Source organism: Athene noctua, chromosome 5, assembly GCF_965140245.1.
Source record: "Athene noctua chromosome 5, bAthNoc1.hap1.1, whole genome shotgun sequence".
Lineage (NCBI taxonomy): Eukaryota > Metazoa > Chordata > Aves > Strigiformes > Strigidae > Athene > Athene noctua.
Genome location: NC_134041.1, coordinates 28,321,817 through 28,341,724, shown reverse-complemented (window position 1 = coordinate 28,341,724; position 19,908 = coordinate 28,321,817). Strand labels below are relative to the sequence as shown.

At 56.8% G+C, this 19,908-nt stretch overlaps 2 protein-coding genes across 6 annotated transcripts in view; one reads left to right on the top strand and one right to left on the bottom strand.

Annotated features, from left to right (window-relative positions):
- Positions 1–19,410, top strand: part of NOS1AP (nitric oxide synthase 1 adaptor protein) — a 47,597-nt gene extending 28,187 nt beyond the window's left edge. Inside the window, exons 3-12 of one of the 5 annotated variants that reach the window (XM_074906797.1) lie at positions 3,857–3,949; positions 4,339–4,412; positions 5,048–5,156; positions 5,394–5,535; positions 6,728–6,891; positions 7,438–7,605; positions 10,743–10,908; positions 11,450–11,599; positions 16,932–17,199; positions 17,290–19,410. In XM_074906797.1, coding sequence (XP_074762898.1) covers positions 3,857–3,949; positions 4,339–4,412; positions 5,048–5,156; positions 5,394–5,535; positions 6,728–6,891; positions 7,438–7,605; positions 10,743–10,908; positions 11,450–11,599; positions 16,932–17,199; positions 17,290–17,782 — 1,827 coding nt within the window. In that variant the 3' untranslated portion in view covers positions 17,783–19,410. Of the gene's footprint in view, positions 1–3,856; positions 3,950–4,338; positions 4,413–5,047; positions 5,157–5,393; positions 5,536–6,727; positions 6,892–7,437; positions 7,606–10,742; positions 10,909–11,449; positions 14,521–16,931; positions 17,200–17,289 lie in introns of those variants that run through there. The other 4 variants (XM_074906801.1, XM_074906800.1, XM_074906799.1 and 1 more) reach the window with 4 other exon arrangements.
- On the bottom strand, positions 15,008–16,030 carry SPATA46 (spermatogenesis associated 46). The gene has a single exon (XM_074907081.1). The coding sequence runs from the start codon at positions 15,635–15,637 to the stop codon at positions 15,008–15,010; it is 630 nt and encodes a 209-aa protein (XP_074763182.1). The 5' UTR covers positions 15,638–16,030.
- Positions 19,411–19,908: the final 498 nt, after the last annotated feature.

The following is a 19,908-nucleotide window of genomic DNA, read 5'->3' as shown; positions in this document are numbered from 1 at the left end:
AATGGTGTGATTTTTGGCACACCTTTGGGGATGAAGGCTGTATTCCCAGCAAGGGCTGTATGACATTGCTTCAACATTCCTGGAAACTTGCAGGTTTTCTTCTCTTCTGAGTCAGTGCCTGCTGGTTTTGGATGCAGCAGCTGTTGCTGTGCAGACCATCTCAGGGTCCCTTTGTGACATTTCCAACCCTATGATCACCTCTTCTCTCTGCCAGCAACAGGGAAAGCTAAAACCCTAATGCTTTGCATCCCTCTTAAGCTTTCTCTCTCTGTGTCACAGGAGAAGGAGGGATGTTGAAAAATGTGGGCAGACCTGGCAGATCTCTGTGTCCAGGGCAGGCAGAGCTGTGGTCAATAATAACTCCAAGCCAGGGGAGTCCTGATCAGTCATACAGAGAGAGGTTTTCCATAGCCCCATTAAGTAAATGGGCTTGCAGGGCAGGTGTTAGCAAGGGCAGGTCCTGTTGATGTGCAGCATGTCGGTGAGACAGTCTGAGATGTCCAGCAGTCTTCAGGAACAAAAAGCCCATACTGACATCTGTAGTCTGCTAGTGGAAAGGATTTGCCGTTGCTTTGGAGAAGTCAAAGGAGGTAGCATAGGGCCAACTAGAAGGGTGTCCGGGGCTGGGGAGAGTCAGGGTGCGTGCAGGGCACCCAGCCCAGCCCCAAGTACTGCTTCTGGGTGGGTGCCTTGGGCTGACTGTGACCATCAGCTGCTGCCTTCCTGGGAGCTGCAGGGGTGTGCTGGGGTGTGCAAGGACTTATTGTGAGATGCACCTTTCTCCTCCTCTAGCCAGTGAGCAGCATCTTGGCAAGGCGGGGCATTGAGCAGGGCTGGTTATGGCAGCTGCTGTCACTGGTAGTGTGAACTGCTGCACTGTGAGCCAGCAGGCCTGAGCACAGATTCTGCCCTGCGCGGTTTGGGGTTCATCCCTTACAGACTCTGTAGCTCACATCTCACTAAGAGGAACTGCACAAACGTAATGCTCCCTTTGACCCTAGCCAAAGCTACTGCTTGGGGTGAAATCCCTCTGGTTTACTGAATTGGCCTTGTGAACAAGGTGGAACAAATTGCAGGCTGTGGCTGTTAAGCAGTGGGGTAGCAGCACACAAACAGCGTGCCAGGCTCTGCAGAGCAGTATGTGCTCCCTCATGGTTTGGTCTGCTGCCCCTCTCTGCTGGGTGCTTTTCCTCCCTTCGTGTGTCTGTTTGCCCAAACTCAAATTTGAAAGCCCCTCAAATCGATAGCGCATCTCCTGGCCGGTGGGACTCTGCATGCCCGCCCCACACAGCCCAAGGATGCGAGAGGTGGCTCGGCTGAATAGCCATTTCATTGAATCCTCTTCCTTGCTAATTTGTTATTAAATTATGGTTAGTGTTTCATTAGAGCCCCAGTAGCACAGTTCATTAGTGTTTTATTGGCTAGAGCTGCACTTTGTTGCATGGGAAATGTATCCCAAAGAGCTTCTGCGCTGGTAGGAGTGATTGCACTAACGAGCTCTGGCTGGGGCAGGGTGTGCAATAGCTTTCTAAACGCATGGCTCAGACTTGAAAAGGAGCTTGGCTCTCAGCTTGGCATTGGGACAAAGGCCTGGATTTATGCAAGGGCTTAACAAATCTGGCTGGTCGGCCCTTCTGAGAATTTGACTTCTTTGCTACCGTCGGTTGTTGCTGGAGTTTTGCCGTGAGCTGTCAACACAAGGGGACTTTGGCTTCAGCATGGCAGAAGCACAACTGCTCTCCCCCATGGCACTCCCCTCGGCCAGGTTCCAGGTGAGACCGGGCAGAATCCCCTGCCTGCAGCCTTGGATTGCAGAAGCCTCTCTGAGGAGCTCTGCATTGATTCTGTCCCTGAAACACATGCTGGGCCTGAGTAGCATCTTTGCTGAACTGTCCTGGCCTGTCTGCATTGCTGTCCTGGGGCTGTTACCCCAAAACCAGGATAAAAATAGCCTCTCTAACCCCGAGATACTTTTCAGGGTTACTGTCTCTTCCAAGCCCACATTAATTCAGAGTTGAGATGGCCCAGAATAGAAACGCCGGGGCTCCAGCAGCTAGGAAATGCAACTTGATGTTTATAATCAATGATCGTTAGGACCAATAAATCAGGCTGTGGCTCCACAAGGTGCCCTGCAGTTCCTCTGGGTGCTGCAGAGAGCATCCAGCTCAGCCTGTGGCTCCTGGTAAAATTGCATGCAGAACTTCAGAAGGTGCTGACTTAATTATTCTAAGGTAGCCAGGCTGGAGTTCACCTTTTCAGGGCTAAATCAAGGACATTCTTTAGTGTTAGGTACCAGACACACTGCTATGATCTCGGTACTGGTCTGGTGTTTTAGCAAGGCACAGAGAGGGGGATCTTGGATGCAGTTTCACCTCTGCTTGTAACAACAGGGAAGGGAAATATGAGAGATGGGACTTGGAAACCCACCCTCATGGACTTTTTGGTGAAGAACTCTGGTGAGACCTTTCTCCATGAGGAATAAGCCCTGCAAGCAGCATCTGAGATTTTGAGGCTGGCTGTAGACATGGTGGGAGCCTGAGCTCTGCTTTCTCCAGCCCATCACCATGGCTTCAGCCCTGGAGCGGGTGGGCTTGCACAGCTTGCCTGGTCTCTGTACTGGGGAGGGCAGAGCTGCATTTCCCTCTCTGTTTCCTGAGTCATCTGTATCTCCCATCCCCATCAGTGACTTTAAAATGGCTTTGAGGAATTGTATTTTCAGGGCTTTTATCATTCGATCACAGGTCAGGGCCAGCAGCTTTTCCTGCCCGCTGGCTCTGGCTGCCAAAGTTAATACATCATGCAGTGCTGGAAATGTCATACCAAGGCTTGGCGCAGACTGGAGGCGGGGCTTTGCATCAGGGCGCCTGCCCTGTGCTCCCTCTGCAGAGAGACTGGCGAAATGGTGAGAGGATCAATTAAATTCATCTTCCTCAGGTGTTTGAGGTGCAAGTTGTAGGGCTGTTCTGCTGCTGGACAGCAGAGGATCTGTCCACATGGCTGTGCACAGCACCCTGCATGTGGGACCAGCACACCGGGTGCCTGATGTGGGTGCACCCGTGGTAGACCAATTATAGGACTCCCCGAAAGTCCCACAGCAGGAGGTTACTCAGCCTAAATGGCTCATCTAGCCTTTTCACCCACCAGCCCCCTCCCTGCTTGCAAAATTTTAAGTGCAAAAGTGGCTGGATTTTGGGGGATCTCGTTCTCTCGTTGGGCTGGACCAGAGCTTTGTGTTTAGTCACTGATCTTTGGAAGTTTCTGTTGTTTGTTTTTTTTCCTGTCCAGTGACTTCTAATTGAAGTGGGTAATTGCATTATCCAATCTCCTCTGGAGATGTTCACAGGGTCCTCAGCAACCATCTTCAGTTTTATACTGAGCCTAAAACCCGACTTGAAATGCCATTTCCCTTACCAGAGCTCAGCAATAGCCACAAGGCAGCAGGGCAAACCCCGTCGGGCTGCGGAGCCCCGGGGCCTGGCAGGGCTGGGGAGGTGGTGATGCCTCTCCAGGGAGGTACAGCCCTTCAGAGGGGCAGAGCGAGTGCCTTTGAAACACAAATTAACATTTTGAGCAGCATCCTGCACTGAGCAAAATATTATCCACATCCAGAGGCCCAACTGCTTCAGAATGTGCTTCTCCAGATCCTGGGCACAGGGATGCTGTGGGGCAAAAAGGCTCCCTGTTCTGTGAGCATGGAGGATGTGCAGGCTGGTGTGGGCATGTGCTCAGGGAGGCATGTGGGGTTGGGGAAGCCTTTCCCCGTCCCTCTTGCCCCTTCCTGTCGGAGCCTCTTCAGCCCTTGCGGGGCTTTTCTGGCCTAGGAAGGCTAATTCAGGTTTTCTTCCAACCCCCACAGTATGAGTTTAAAGCCAAGAATATCAAGAAGAAGAAAGTGAATCTCATCGTGTCAGTGGATGGCGTGAAGGTCATTCTGAAGAAGAAGAAGAAGGTAGGCAACCCTAGTCCCTGAGGCAGCAGTGCCTCAGCAGCAGGAGCCCTCCCCTTGTGGCTCAGGGACCTACAGCGTTCTTAAATTTCTGGAAAACTCTGGTGGGCTGGGAGAAGGGATGGGCTGGGATCAGCCATGGATCAGCTGTGGATGAGCAGTGTTCCCACATGGTGCCTGAGCCAGTCCTGATGCAGGTGTGGAAGGGGCTTGGGGGCCCCCATGGGAGGTGATGTGAGATATTGCTCGTCCCTAGCAGGACCCGGCCCTCAGCAAAGGGTTGCAGGGGAACAGCAGCAGAGCTGTGTGACAAGAGCTTCCCAGGTCTGTCCCTGGACTGTCTCTGCTCTGTCCTTGATCTCAAGGGCAGCATCTGACGTACTCATTTTCAGCTTCTTTTGTTGCAGAAAAAAGAATGGGCCTGGGATGAGAACAAAATGCTTGTCATGCACGATCCCATCTACAGGTAAGTCTGCCTAGTGAGGAGACAGAGACTTGGGTGGCTCTGCCATGCCATTTACCCCATGCTGCACTGTCACCATACTGGTGACTGACCATGGAGAGCCACTACTATGCCCACGGAGGGCAGCTTCCCTCACTTGCTGTGCTCTCCAGAAGTCCCCAGCTCTCTTCCTCCATCTTGTTGGCAAAAGCTAAGAGCATGGGATAGCTGTGTCCTGAGGAAGCTGAATGGGAGCAAAGAATGGCCCCAGCCATGCTGGAGAGGGGGAGGCAGGTCCCCGATCAAGGAGGTCAGCTCTCTGAGCAGGCCAGGCAGAGGGGTGAGGTTTACTCTCCTTGGTCCGTGGAGGGCTCCTGGGCTGCCAGCTCTGTCCCTGGGCGCTGAGCAGAGAAAGCCCTGTGCTGCCTTTGCAAAGTGCTTGCTGCTGCTGAGTCAGCAAGCTAATTTTCCTAGCCAAGGCAAAACCTCTGCCAGAAAAATTTCTGATGGGTTTTAGCAGGGACATGCTGCAGAGGCTGGGCATCTGCCAGCACCCCAGGACATGCCCTGGGAAGCGCTGGCTGTGGCCTTGCCTTTCTCCTGGGCACTGTGGGTAATATGTGGTAGATGATATCCTCCCCTCCTTTCTGTCCTTGCAGGATATTCTATGTGTCTCATGACTCCCAGGATCTAAAGATCTTCAGCTACATTGCCAGGGATGGATCTAGCAATGTCTTCAGGTGTAACGTTTTCAAATCCAAGAAGAAGGTAAAGAAACTGGGATGCACATCCCGCTGTCGCATGGTCTCGGTGGGGTGGCTGGGGCAGGACACTGTGGCACCGTGCTGCAGCTGGTGTCCTGGAGCACCCTGGTGATCTGAGCTCTGGTGCCTCAGTCCCTGCAGCAGCACACAGAGACCCCCAAGAGCTGTGCTGGAATGGGGAGGTCATGGGGCAGGGGAAGCCCAGCTGAGGTTACGTTCCTCCTCTCCTCACCTGCTGCAGAGCCAAGCCATGCGCATCGTCCGGACGGTGGGGCAGGCGTTCGAGGTCTGCCACAAGCTGAGCCTGCAGCACACCCAGCAAAATGCAGACGGGCAGGAGGATGGGGACAGTGAGAGGAATGGGGACGACCTGGATGTCCCAGGTACTCTGTGAGGGTGGAGGTGGGGATGGTGTGGGGGCCCTGGAGCCTGGCAGATGTGGTCACTGTCTTCCCATACCGATTCTTGCTGACTGACACCTGTGGGGAATGGATTTGCACAGCAATCTGGCCTGTGGCACCTCGGGCTTAAGCTGGGATCTTGCCCAGCAAGGAGCCTTCACTAGGTGTTAGCCTTCATCCTCGCAGACATCCTCCTTGCTGGGAGCCCATTAGCAGTGCCTGGGACTCTGCTGGGTGCTTAAGAACCCTCTGTGCTCAGCTGCACACACCACAAACGTTTCCTTGCTGCTTCCAGAGAAGCAGCCCTAAGCACAGACCTTCCCCATGTCCCAAGACACTCGCAGGGTGAGTCCGGCTCTTTGCCTCGGACCTAGCTCTCAGTCCGTCACCACTTCTGCAATTCCTGCTTGTATGAAGCCATGCTTAGGATCTTCCATCAGGCTTCCAGGGCTGCAGGCAGCCTGTAGGACCCCGCCTCTCTTGTTAGTCCCATAGGTGGAGGGTGCAAGGATGTTCTGGGATGGGGGTTGCTGGTTCACTCTGTCACCATGGGCTTGGCAGGGCTCCAGGGAGCAGCCGTCCATCTCCAGCACCCGTTGGGGTGCTGGCGGGTCCTGCTGCCTGTCTGTGTGTGGGGTGCCTGTCCTGCAGCCCCCTGCTGGGATGCTAGATCTCCCCCATTCTATCAGGAGCAGCCTGGGCTGTGCAGTGATTTCCTGCCTGCCTCTGCAACCAGCAATGTCATGATGACCTAATCCTTGGGCTGTCCTGGACCGGTCATTGTTTGTTTTTCCTCCACACAATGTCCTGGCCACGATATGCAGTTCCCTGGGGATTTCTGAGCATCCAGGGTTTTTTTTTTTTCCCCATAATCTCTTGTTTACCTCTCTTTAGCTTACTCTGTGTCTTCTGCTTCTCTCGCATCAGGGGTTCTGGCTGCTGCTCCCCAGGTTTGGTGTGCTGGGGCTGGGTGTGTTTTCGGCCACAAGCCCCATCCTAGGTGGCAGCAGGAAGCGTGGCTGTATTGCTCTGTACCTGCTTCCCCCCTGGAGCTGAAGGGTGGGAGGCATGGGGGTGGTGGGGACTGGTGGGCATCGCTCGCCATACCGTGGGTGCATCGTAGCAAGCTCCTGCTCCAGGCGGGCTGTGCTGTGCTCTGACACCGCTCCCGCAGCCTGCCGCCTCACCGGTGTGGAGAGGGTGGCCGCCTCAGCGGAGGAGACAGACATTGATGCTGTGGAGCTGCCCCTGCCGGGGGCCGACATCCTCGACTTCAGCCGCGGTGTGACCGACCTCGACGCCGTGGGCAAGGAGGCGAGCGCCTATGCTGATGTGAAGGTGCGTGGGTCCCTGCCCCACATGCTCAGGGTATGGTGTGGCCCACGCCCTGTGTCTCTAATGTGCATCCCTGGAGCCCAGGGATCAGGAAGGATTGTGCAGCATTCCCTGGCTCCTGGATCAAAGCCATCTGCCGCCACAGGGCTGCCCTTTGGCTCTGGGCCAGGGGTGCTCCCAGAGAGCACCCTGCCGAGGCTCAGCTATGTGCAGCCACATGGAAAGTGTCTGGGGCAGAGCTGATAGGAATTTAAAAAAAAAAAAACAAAAACCAAACAACAAAACAACTGTTTTGATACAGTGGAAATTCCCATGGGAAGCATCAGCCTTTTTGGGAATTTTCTACAGAAGTGCTTGGGCTGTTGTAAAAACAGAAAAAATACTGTCTTCAGAGTTTTTCAGCACCACCAGCAGAGTGTGTGTTTGCTTTGAATGCAGCAGCTTTCCTTGGTATTCTGGGGGACTGCTCTGTGCTGCAGCCCATGGGTGCATGGCAGCTCTCCGCGGCAAGAGGCACAGGATCACACTTTCGACACTGGTGTTTTGCAGGGCTGCCTCCACCCTGAAGATATCCTGACAGCGTCACCCAAGATGCTGCTGCCTTCGTCTGCCCAGCTGCCAGACCTGGGAACACCCCTCTCTGCCCACCACCAAATGCAGCTTCTCCAGCAGCTCCTGCAGCAGCAACAGCAGCAGACACAAGTGGCCGTGGCACAGGTTCTCCCCTCCGCTCTTTCCCGGGGGCAGTGGCAGGGCTGGGGCACGCCACCGACCCCTCACCCCCTCGGTGCTGGTGGAGTATCCCCTGCCTGGAGGCAGTGCTGAAGGCAGGCAGCGACATGGGGAGGGCAGGCTGCCTCCAGGCAGAGGTGCTCAGATGGTGGCTGTGGGAGAAGCTGAGGCACAGGTTGTGGAGAGGGACCATCTCCTGAGCTGTGCAGCAAGGGAACAGGAGTAGCAATTTACTCTGGCCCCATCACAAACAATGACGTGCTTAGGTCTGCATGCCACCAAGTTGCTTGATCCTTTGGCCCCTGTCTGCTTGCCAATGCCTGGCCTCAGCGTTAGCCCCAGCCGACTGCTGCCTGGGCTGTGCAGCTGGTTCTCCATGCAGATATTTCTCATTAAGCAGCTCTGGCTGCTTTATCCAACTCATTACCTTTGTTTTACTTGTTCCCTGACCCCTCACACAATGCTCTGCAATTGCTTGAATTTCTTTCTGGCCTGAGCGATGTGCTCCAGCAGCCTTTCTGTGCTTTCCCACAGCTTTCTTTTTCTCACATCAGAAAATCAGAATTAGTATTTCTGGCCGAGCTGCTGCCCTGAGAACCCACGTGTCTTCTGGGGTCACAGGCTTGGGAAGTTTATTTCACCTTTAGAAAAGGGACCTGTATCCTCAGGGGATCCTTTATGTTGGCCTGAGTATGGTGTTGCTACAGGCAAAGCTTGCCAGTCAAAACCAAGTCCTTCTGTGGTAGGGACTGCTCGTCTTCCATTCCCAGTCTTTATGTACCTGCAGAGGCTTGCAGTGGCAATTTCTTTTTCTTTCTAATTCCAGATAAAAAAAGATCTGAAATACTGTAACGCCATTTCTTGGCTGGTTCCTGGATGGCAGCCAGTGGCCTTGTCCCCCTCTCTCCAAGGGCTGATGCCCTTCTCTGGACCTCTGCCCACCCCAGGGTGGTTCTTGTCCCAGGAGCTGTCACTTAGCTGCTCTCTAATGCCTTCAGTGCACGCCATGGTGATTTTGTGTCATTGTAATTTATTAATGGAAAGTCTGGGCCCTATCACGTCAAATGCCTTTCAGATGACTGCACACATTACATCAACACTTCTGTCAATGGCACTTGTTGTCTTCTCTCAAAAAGTACTGAGTCAATTTGTCTCTGAACACGTGGTGATGGGCACAGGTTTACTTCTTTACTAACAAAGCTGGGAGATGCACTGTGTTGACCAGGATCTGTGCTTAGTCTTTAGCTACGGGGACCATCCTGTAATTATCTCAGCCTCTAATTACTTGGCTGAGGATGAAATGCCATTTAGTTCCCTCATTGACCAGACATTTGCTTTTGCAAGGTGTTTCCAGATACCTGTGAAAGTTCCTTCTCTTGAATTAAGGCCAGGAGTTCTTCCTGGGTCATGTCCCCAGGGGGCTGGTGGCACCAGCCACTGCTCCTCTGCAAGACATGATGTTTGGGCTCTGGTCACATCTTCTCCTGCCATCACCTGAGCATCACCTGGCCCCTGCTGCAGGCTCCTGTGATGGAGACAGCTGCTGGCTGCGAGGAAGTGTGACTTCCAGGCTAACACTGTCACCACTGAGCTTTGGCACCTGCTTAGCATTTAAATGTGATTCCACCTCTGCCAGCTCAGCTCGGGGTCTCTGCTTCACCCCACCAGCAGTCGTCAGAGGATCCCCATCCCACCATGCTGCTGTGCCCCACTGTCCCGCCTCTGGCAGGAGGAGGTGACTATGCCTCCTGCAGCAGTGGGGTGAGGTCTCTCACCTGGCTGGGGACCCACAGGCAAACCAAAAGGGCTCTGTGCTTCCTGCTCACAGTATAAGGTATTGCACCCCCCAAGCTTGCTGTGCTTGAACTCTGCTCTTCCAAGGGCACTGCCCTGCCACCTCACTGGCTGTGTTTGGGCAGCTCAGGGAAAAGCAGGCAGCACCTCCCTGCCAGCAGACTCAACACTGCCTCCTGGTAGCCATCCAGGAGGGCAGGTGGCCCCCAGCTGTGCTGCTTTTGGGGCCCAGCAGCTCACAGCTTTGGCAGGCTACAGAGAGCTTCTGTAGTTTCTACCCTCTTCCCTGAGGTCACTTTCTAGGCCAAGGTAAAACTATCTTTTTTTATTTGGGGGGTTGGGTTGTGTTTATGTTTTGGGGTTTTGTTTGTTTTTAAATACATGCTTTCCTGGTTCCCCAAAAGCCTGGCTGGCTCAGTCCTGGCTGGAGAGAGGAGCACTTGTAGGAGCTGTGAGTGGGTGGCAGGAAGGGGTGCTGAGCCAGTGTGGACCCCAGGTGGCTCTGCACTGCTGTCCCCTTGTCCAGAGTATGCTCCTGGGGCACTCTCTGCTTGAGCTCAGATGAGAGAGCTGACCCCGCTGCCCCTGGACAGGGGCTCCTGTCTGGTCTTGCCCAGCAGCGTCCCACCCTCCCTGGGACACAGTGCTGGTGATATCGAAGCTTGCGTATGGGTAGTTATGCCAAAACCAATGGGCTTCTTGCCCTTGGACTCCCTGCTGGTTAATGTCCAGGCATTGCTTCTCAGGGCAAACGAGCAGCCAGATCGTTTCCCCAAAGGCACCATGTCTCAACAGCACTCTGCCATCTGTGTTGCTCCAAGCATGTCATGCCTGTTGCAGCCAGAGCTGCCTGCAGCTCCGGGGCAGCTTGGATGCTCCAGCCCCTGCTAGTGACAGATGCCGCTGGCAGGACCCTGTCTCTGGGAAACCTGCCCAAAAAGACAGCTTGGCCAGGGCCAGCTCGCGGCACATGGCTGTGCCCCCATGCACCTGCAGCACCATCCAGTCGATCGAGCATGTCTTCTCTTCCACATTCACCTGGCTTCCTCCTGGGCTGCCCTTTCCTTGTGCATTTGTGGCATGTGCCTCCCTTTGCCTCAGCTTTTCCATCAGAGAGGCCAGGGGACCATCACACTGGATTTGCTGTGCCCTGGTGCAACACTGCTGCCTGCCCCACTCTCCCCATCACGTCTGCGGGTGCCTGCTTCCTCATCAAATCGTTTGGTGGGATGCTGGTGAGCCCTGATAAACAAGCAGGGCGGCTGGAGTCAAAGACGCCCTTGAGCAGCGTCTCCCATACACTGACCCGCTCTCCTCCTGTCACGCAGGTCCACTTGCTGAAGGACCAGCTGGCTGCGGAGGCAGCGGCACGGCTGGAGGCTCAGGCCCGTGTGCACCAGCTCCTGCTCCAGAACAAGGACTTGCTGCAACACATCTCGCTCCTGGTCAAACAGGTGCAGGAGCTGGAGCTGAAGCTATCAGGGAACACCACCAGTAAGCGCTCCTGCCCCTTCCTCTCCCCTTGCAGCTAGCCGGGTCTGTGGAGAACATGCATGTTGGTGTTTCTCTTGGGGGTTTTGTGTATTTCCAGTGGTTTTGTGTAGAGGAATAATAGTGCCCTTCTGGCCTAGCTGGCGCGTATGTGGCAGGGTGCTGCATGGCCGGGCAGTCACGTATGTCCATCAGCCGTATGTCCACTTTCCTCTGTGGCTGCATGGTCTAGGCCAGCTCCTTACTTGCCCAAGAGCCCCTCCTTGACCTTCCTCTCCAGCAGACATGGCCATCAGCACCCTGCAGGAGCTGGGGTGGGAGACAGATAATTTGTTATCCTGCGAAACTGGCTCCTGGTTGGCCAGCAGCAGCTCCTGGCACAACTCACACGAAATAAGCCCTTCTAGACAGCGATGGTGGGGAGGTTGACACCCAAATGGCACCAGACCATCCTCCTCTGGCCAGTCTGCAGCCAATCGTAGTAGCCAGGGGAGGCAAGCCGGGATGGCACTGCCTGCCTTTCAGCCATGCCCTTCTCTTGCAGCGGGCTCCCAGGACAGTCTGCTGGAGATCACCTTCCGCTCCAATGTCCTCCCAGTCCTCTGCGACCCGACCACTCCGCAGCCTGAGGACAGCCACCCGGCGCCACTGGGTCCTGGCTCGGGCTTCCCCAGTGCTGTGGGCAGCCCCATAGGTAGGAACGACTGTCTGGTGAAGCTGGAGTGCTACCGCTTTCTGCCAGGCTCGGGGCCACCCCCCCCAGAGCCAGCGCTGGGCAGCCTGGAGCTCATTAAGTTCCGTGAGTCAGGCATCGCCTCTGAGTATGAGTCCAACACAGACGAGAGCGAGGAGCGTGACTCCTGGTCCCAGGAGGAACCACCACGCCTGCTCCATGTCCAGTCCAGGCAGGACCTGGGCGACAGCCTGGAGGACGAGATCGCGGTGTAGGGATCGGCAGGAGGTGGTGCGGAGCAGCCGGGACCTGCTGGAGCTGAGGCAGACCCTGGCTGTAGCCACCTGGCCCTGGCGGGGACAGGACACCTCAGAGGGAGATGGGGCAGAGGAGGGAGCATGAGGCTTCCAGCACATGGCCAGGAGGTGTGGAGAGGTGAGGACAGAGCCGTGCTGAGGGGCTGTGTCAGGTGTGCTCTGCTCCAGCATGCATGGGCTTGTGTACTGAGCTGGAGCATCCCCACTTCGCATCGGACAGCGAGCTGACAGCTGCTTGTGCTACCCCCTGGTCCCTGTCCCCCCGCAAGCTGTATTTTGAGGTCTGGCAGAAGCAAGGGACTGCTTGCTGGAGTAGCCACTGATGCTGGTGGGGAAGCAGTAAAGCAGATGAAAGTTTTTTTCTGGGGGAGTGAGAGAGCAGGCACGGGGCAGTGAGAGGGACAAGAAGGACTGAGGAGGCAGCACCGGTACAAGTAAGTGGGAATGGAGGTGCTGACAGGGGGTCTGGTGCTCTGCGTGGTGGAAAGGGGGTGGGATGTGAGGCCAGGGCCGTGCTAGCAGGGTGGTTAGGGCTGGTGACGGTGCACTGTTGACATGGGTGCATGAGTGAGGTGAGGCAGCAGGGGACAGGGAGAACAAGTCTGGGAAGGAGCTGAAGGGGTGAGCTGAGGTTGCACAGAGTAGCCAGGTACAGGCAGCTTCTGACAGTGTTTGTGGCACTTCCAGGACAGGGTTTGTCCCTGTCCGAGGCAGGTGGAGGATGTGCAGGCACTCTCCACTCTCCTGGGCCGTGCAGTGGAGAGGAAGGCACGGCTTGGTGCAGAGCAGGGAGCCAGGGCACGCAGCACGGGGCTGTAGAGTGTCCTCCCCCTCATTGTCCAGTCCTTGGGCTCCTCAGCATGGCTTCCAGATTCAGAGCCTTTCTGCCCTCAAGTCATTTTTTCGAGCACTCCCCTGCACCCCCCCATCAGAGCAAACTCCCTGCTTTGCTTTATAGACAAACCCTCCCATTTCCAAGCCATCGTTTGGTGCTGGACCAGGGTTGAGGGATGCAGTGCTGGCATCAGCCATGTGCAGGGATGAGCACACTTGCCACCCCTCGATGGGGAGCAAACTGCTGGTGTCTGCAAGGGGGCTCCATGTCTCTGGTTTGCATCCTTCAGAAAAGTGAATCCAAGACCTCAGGATCCCCTACCAGACCCCAAGATGCCCATGGCTGAGAGCCATCTGTGGGGGCCTCCAAGGGATCCAGAGTTTGTTTCTTTTTTCTGCAAGCATATTTATCAGCTGCCTGTTGCTGCAACCTCTAAGAGGCCATGGCTGAAGGGGGCTACAAACCAGAGTCCTGATGTCACCTCTGCTCCTTGTGAAAATACTCAGTGAGGTGGTGATTGGCACAGTTTCCTTTTCTCTATCCACCTTCCCATCCTGCCTCTGCTTTACTTGTTGCCCCCCTGCTGCTCTCACCTTCACCAGCTCTATCTCTGCTAGATCTTCCTGCAGCTAATCTCTAGCCAAGCATCTCCCAAACACGAGCTCTTGCTCTTCTCCAGGGCTTAGCCCAGCTGCTGAGGAAGGTCCATCGCTTCATTCTGCCCCAGTCCCCTTGGGACTGAGGGCAGCTTAGGAGTGAGGTGTGGGTGAAACCCCTGGGGTCAGTGTGCTACTCACCTGCCACCGCAGGAGGAGGCTGAATGCTGTGAGGAGCTAGAGAGTCCTAGTGGGAAGGAAGGAAGGACATGTTTCAGTGTCCCCAGCAGTGGCCTGGTGTCCAGGGGACCCACCACACCAGCCACAGAGGGAACAGAGCAGGAGCAGGTGCTGGCTGTAGGGTGTCCCGGATGCTCCTGTCCTCTGGCCACTGATACCTCAGTATTCCTTGTCCCGTGCTGCTGTGTGCCAGCCCCTCTGCTGTGCACCCTGACATCCCACTGCCACCGTGCAGCAGCTGGAGGTGAAGCCATGGGGTGGGGGCCTGGTCCCTGCCAGGAGAGAGGTGGGGATGGCAGCACACACAGGACATGGTGCAGACAGTGTAGGGATGTATGGGTGAGCTCGAAGAGGGATTTCCATGTGGCAGATGGGTCATGCAGGAGAGGGGACAGCAGGAGCTCGGCCATAAGCACAGGGCAGATGAAGGGAGGGCCTGGGAGGAACAGCAGCAGGCAAGAGGCCCCTTCCAGGCTGGGCTGCCTCAGAGAGCAGGCAGGGCTGAACCGTCTCCACGTGCCACCGCTCCTGCCTATCCCTGCTGCACACGCGCAGCCCAGGCACGGCCCTGCGAGGAGCTGTCAGGACCAGCTGCGGGCTCGGGCTCCTGCCCATCATTCTGCCTACAGTGTGCCCCACAGGCTGAGGGGTGCTGCCAGAGCTGGGTGGGACCCTGCCAGCATCCTGCCGCACCACAGTTGTACATGTGTAAATGATCCTCCTCATAACTCAGTGCTGCCTCCAAGATGCCTCTCTAGTCTCTCACTTTTGTTATGGACCTGGACTGGGGATTTATAGCTATATTTTTTGTCCTTTCTTTTCCTACAACTGTCGTGTTACTAACTGTTGACTCAATCTATCTGAGAAACCAATCTGTCAATGTAAGTGCACTTAACCCTTGGGTGTTGTCATTAGTTGACTGGCTTTTGCTAAATAAATCTTTCTATTTCTCAAGGCTTTCTGTTGTCTCTTCCTTCTCACTGACTCTTTCTTTCTGTACTTCTCTCCCCCTCCACACTGGGAGCCAGCACCGGTGGTGGTGTCCCTTGGCCTTATACAGACCCCCCTCCAACCTAAGCATCCTCCCTTGTGAGACTCTTGCTTGTGGTGCCAGCTGCAGGCTGCCCGTGATAGTGAGGTGCCCTGAACATTGCTGGCAGTAGGGGGGTTTCAGCCTTCCCCTTCAGCCACTGCACAGCACCAGCTTGTCTCAGGGCTGATCCAACAGCTCAAGGGTGCTGGTGGCTTCCTGGCATCTGCAGAGCTCCCCATGGAGATGTAGAGATGCTAAGCAGCACTTTCAGGGGCTCGGGAGATTTTTGACTGCTGGGGAAGGAAAAGTCGAGAAGAGCCTCTCCTAAAGGATGGCAGAAGTGTTGTGTAGGCAAGAGCAGCAGGCAGACAGGGCTGTCTGCTCCTAAATCAATTTATTCTGCCGCTGTCAGGAGTGATGAAGCAGTGCCCTCCCGCGGCGGCTGCCTGGCTGGTGGGGCTGCATGGGCACCCAAGGGGCTGCAGCCTCCTGTGCCTTGCCCTTCTCCCACAGGGCCTTAAGCCTGCAGTAGTACACCTTGCAGCTGTAGCCCTCCTGGGAGCTGTGCTGGATGTGGGTCTTGGTGGACCACAGCGTGGGGAACATGCGGCAGCATGACAGGCACTTGTAGCCGTGCTGGGGCTCTGGCTGCCAGTCGGAAACGGTGATGATGTCCTGAACCGTGATGCTGGCTCTGCCGGTGGCCAGTCTGTCCCACCTGGGGGCCTGGGGCTCATCTGAGGAGCCAAAGGAGAAGCAGACAATCTCCGAGAGGTCATCAGACTCCTCCTGGTGCTCCTGTGTGCTGGTGGCCTGGCTTGAGGAAAGGCTGTCCAGGTGCTGCTGGGTGGCTCCTTTGGCACTCCTGAAGTAGCTATAGGGTGAGAACCAGGGCTGGTAGATGTTGCAGGTGCGGGCAGGGAGCTCGCTGCCTGGCAAGGCTGCAGGCTCATAGGCTATGAAGGATCTGCAATGAGTTGGGGGTCTCTGCAAGAGAGGGTTGGGAGAGTGCTGGAGAGCCTTCCTTTCTGTCTTCATGAGATGCAGAGGTGGCTGGCTCTGTCCATCCCCTCAGCATGCAGGAGTAGAGATGGGCATAGGATGCTGGCGGGTACCGAGGCACCAGCACAGCACAAGGCTCACCCAGCAGCCCACGGGAGCCATCCCGTGGAGAGCTGCCCTGGCACAGCAGCAGTGATGGTGGTGCTGAGCTGGCACTCCCCGTGTCAGCACTCACAGCTTTGAGGATTTCCGCTGGGAAGACATGGGGGAGAAACCAGTGTAGCTCAGGTGGGGTGTGACTGCAGAATACCCCCAGGTCCTCAGAAAAGCACCCACTGCCACAGACCCACCCCATCCCCTTTCCCCACCCATGTAGGAAGACATGCTCAGCCAAACCCCTCCACAGCCCATCTGCCCGCAGGCTCTCATGGAGGCTGAACAGTGCCATGGCTGTGCCCAGGAGGTGCAAGGCACTCCCCACAGGCAGTGCCAGCTGTCTGCACTCCCTGCCTGGCCACAGCGGGCAGGCTGGCAGGGCCTGGGGCCTCTGACCTTCTTGGCCTGGTGCCATGGGGCATGGCCCTGATGGAAACAGAAACGGTGGGCAAGGCAAAGTTGTCCATCATCCTTTTGTAGCTGGTGTGTGGCTCCTGCACTGTGGCACAAGGGAGTGATGTCACATGTGTGTACGGTGCCCAGCAGGATGCTCCTTGGCAGTGTGCTCAGCCCCTGGGATCTCTGGCCAGCACAAGGGGACAGCTGGCCTGGGCTGGAGAGGCAGCCTTGGTGGGGTGGGCAGTGTGGAGCCCAGGTCGTGGGTGCCCCCAGAGAACCCCCTGCTGCTTTGTGAGTACCTGGCTGATAAGGACCCCACGAGTCCCATCTCTACAGGCAGCGTGGCAGGTCCAGGCAGGTTGTGGGTAGCACACCTCTCAGCAGCGTGTAAGGGACAGGCCTGCTGTCCCCTTGCCATTCCCTTGGTAAATCCCTTCTCTCTCTCTTTCTTTCCACAATCTGCTTCCCAAGTCGCTTGGTGTCAGGTAAGAGATGCTCTCGGTGTGTTGGCAGTGCCAGCATGGAGTCCTGGGCTCGCTGCTACCCTGTCTTGCCCCATATTGTCCCCAGTGCATGCACTGCCCTGTGCAGCCCTGGCATGGCCTGGCTGCCCACAGCCTCTGTGGGGCTGCAGGAGCAGCCTCCCTGTCCCCCAAATTATGTTCTCATGCTGCTGGGTTGGGAGCTGGTGTGCAGCTCTGGGATGTGCCATCCCTGCTGGTGTCCCTGCTCCAGCCCAGCTCACGCTCCCTCTCTGTTCCCTTTTCCCCTCCAGTGGACCAGAGCATGTTTGAGAATGCCAGCGCCAGCACGGCACCCACGCCACGGCCACAGCACATCCCCACTGTGGCTGGCGCCCCGGCCCAGCCCTCCCGCCCTGCTGGCAGCCAGCACCTCCGCAACCTGGGCAAGGCTGTGGGGGCCAAGGTGAATGACCTCCTGCGCCGCAAGGACCCAGCTGGCCTCCCCAGCATGGGAGTGATGGAGGTGAACGCCAGTGCTGGGGCTGTGCTGTGCACAGGACAGACAGCCAGCGAGGATGGGTGAGTGTCCCCATGGTGTGCACCCCACAGCAGGGCTGTTGGGGTCTCATCAGCATGGGGCTGTGTGTGACTTCTCCTCTGTTCTTGCAGGGCTTTGGGGCTAGATGCTTTTCCCCGGCTGGACCCCCCGCCCCCTGTCACCAAGAAACGGACACCGCGTGCCCTGAAGACCCCTCAGGACATGCTCATTGCACCACAGCTGGAAGGGACCAGCCCAAGGAGCAGCACAGAGGAGACCCCTGAACCACCCGCAGCCCACCCTGACCATTCAGAGGAGCAGCTGGTGACGAGGGACCCATCCTCTCCAGAATGCCCTGGGGTGCCCAGCATGATGGGTACCCCAGGGCCCAGCGGGGACCAGCCCACCAGTGCCTTCCCCGTGCCCGACCTCATCCATAAGGGCAGCTTGGAGAGCAAGTGGCGAGTGGGCGAGAGGGCCACCGAGACCTCACCCCACACGGAGAAGCCCTCCCAGAGACCAGGGCTGGAGCATGAGCTGACAGGGAACACGGGGCGGCCAGAGCCACATACTGCTGGCTGGGAGGTGGAGGGGCCCCATCCTGACCTACTTTCCTTTGAGTAGCAGCAGGGGAGCTGCGACAGGGGGACCGTGGGGGCTGGCTCTCTCAAACATGTTTCTCACCACCACTTGCCATTTTTGGGGTCATTATTTTGGAGAGAGAGGAGCCCCGGGGTGGCAGAAGCTATTGTTGGCCCAGTGTGGGGTGTGGGGAGCCATGACACCCTACTTTCCCCAAATTCCCCAGCAGGGCACAGCATGTTCCACCATGGCTTCTGCAGCACCATCCCAGGCCTATTCACCTGTCCTGCCACAGTGCCACCATCCTGCCTGCAGCTAGGGGCCATGCTGAGCTGGGCACCAAGCATGAGCTTGCTCAACAGCCTGGTCCTCTTGCATGGGTGCAGAAGGATCAGCCTGCCCCCAACCCTGTCAGCTCTGCCAGTGTGAGTATCCCACACTGTTCCCTACTTCTGCGCTGACTGCCCTGGTCCGGAGGATTTTCTAGATTAGGCCATGTGCTTGCTGAGATAGCCCATCCTGGCGTGCCAGCAGGTTTGCCCAGCCCTAGCACCTGGTGCCAGGGAACCAGGACGGCAGATGTGCCCATGACCATCTCCAGGTCTGACCCCTCAGCATTAGTCTGCCTAGTGCCATCTCTCTGCAGCGGACCCCCAGCTGCAGGAGACCCACTCACAGCATGGGCTCTGGTGAGGAGCAGGGCTGGTCTCCTGGGGCTGCACAGCTGCTGGTCAGTGGGCTCTGATGGGGAGCGGAGCTCCCTGTGACACGTCCCTCCAGCTCCCTCTTGTTTCCTGATCTCACCACAGACAGGCAGCCCACACCATATGGGCCAGCATCGCTGCTCTTTATTTCCTGGGATGGCGACGTCTTTGCAAGACTGGGAGACAAGAAGCCACGTGGTCTTCTGATACTGCTCTGTGATTGTTTCCCCATGAATTATAGGACAGGTGGCCTGTGGACCCCTGGGCTGGTGCAAGGAAGCAGCTGTGAGATGGCACTTTTTGCTTAGAGTTTTTATGTGCATCCTCACTTCAAAGGTGGTTTTGAGCAGAAAAGCTCCGAAGATCAGATTAGAGCTGGAGAAGGCTGGGAGCTCGTGCTCGGGGCACCTCTGCTTGTGCCTCTTCCTGGGCCACACAGGATGGTTGGGCTGAAGAAATGTCTTCCACCACCCAAAGCCACGTTGCAGTCCTGGTGAAGGAAGGAGGCCATGAGCATGGATCTCTTTGCCATGGGAGCAGCCACCGTGGCTCCTTGCCTGTCGGGCATGGGGGGTGCCATGGCAGCACCAGGTCTCTGCAGTGCTTGGCCCCTGGGAAGGACCTGCTCAAGAGCAAAGAGAGCCTGCGGCCCGCTGGCGGTCGGTGCTGAGGTATATAAACACACCCTGTGTATAATGTGATTACGCTGTGCATGGGCGATGCTGCCCCACAAATCTATATGAGTATGTATATGTGTGTGCTGCCTAGACCTACACTGCATTGTATACGTTGATGGAAGCAAGGGCTTGTAGCCCCTCTTTGAGGGACCAGCATCTTCCAACCCTGCCGATCCCAAGGGAACCTTGCTGCTGGTCCAGTCCCTCTATTTATGTTGTCTAGGGTGTGTGTGTAGTTTGGACAAAAGATGCAGATTGCACAATAAATTTTTTTTTTCTTTTTTACCCATTGACATGTAGCAGTCTCTTGATGGGAGGGAACCGCCTTGATCAGTGCGATGTAGCCCCGAAGCCCCCCCACTGAGGCCGGGGGCCTGCATGGGGGCTGCAGAGCCAAGGAACAAGGAACTGAGGGTTGCTGGGGAAAGGCACCCTCCAGCGTCAGGCGTGCTGGGGCGCTTGCACAGGATGATGGGCGCGCCGTGTTAAAACCATGGGGTTAAGGGAATACCCCAAGAAAGCGCTGCCAGAGGCCTGACGCCTGCAAAGGGCAGCCCGGTCCCGCGGCACAGCCACAGGGAGCCGAGGGGAATTAATTCGCTGGTGCTCAGGCTGAGGGGGCTGACATGGCTGCCCTACAGTGCCTGGCGCCGGGGGGACGGGAGCCCCGGTTGGTGCCTGCGTTGAGGAGATGGGACGCCCGGCGACAACGAGAGGCCGGGCCGGGGAAGCTGAAGGAACGGGCGCCCCGCCCCGCCCCGCGGCAGGGGAGGAGCCTCCGGGCGGT

Excerpts from the sequence above, each read along its gene's own strand:
- SPATA46 (XM_074907081.1), bottom strand. The coding sequence starts at position 15,637 with ATGAAGACAGAAAGGAAGGCTCTCCAGCACTCTCCCAACCCTCTCTTG.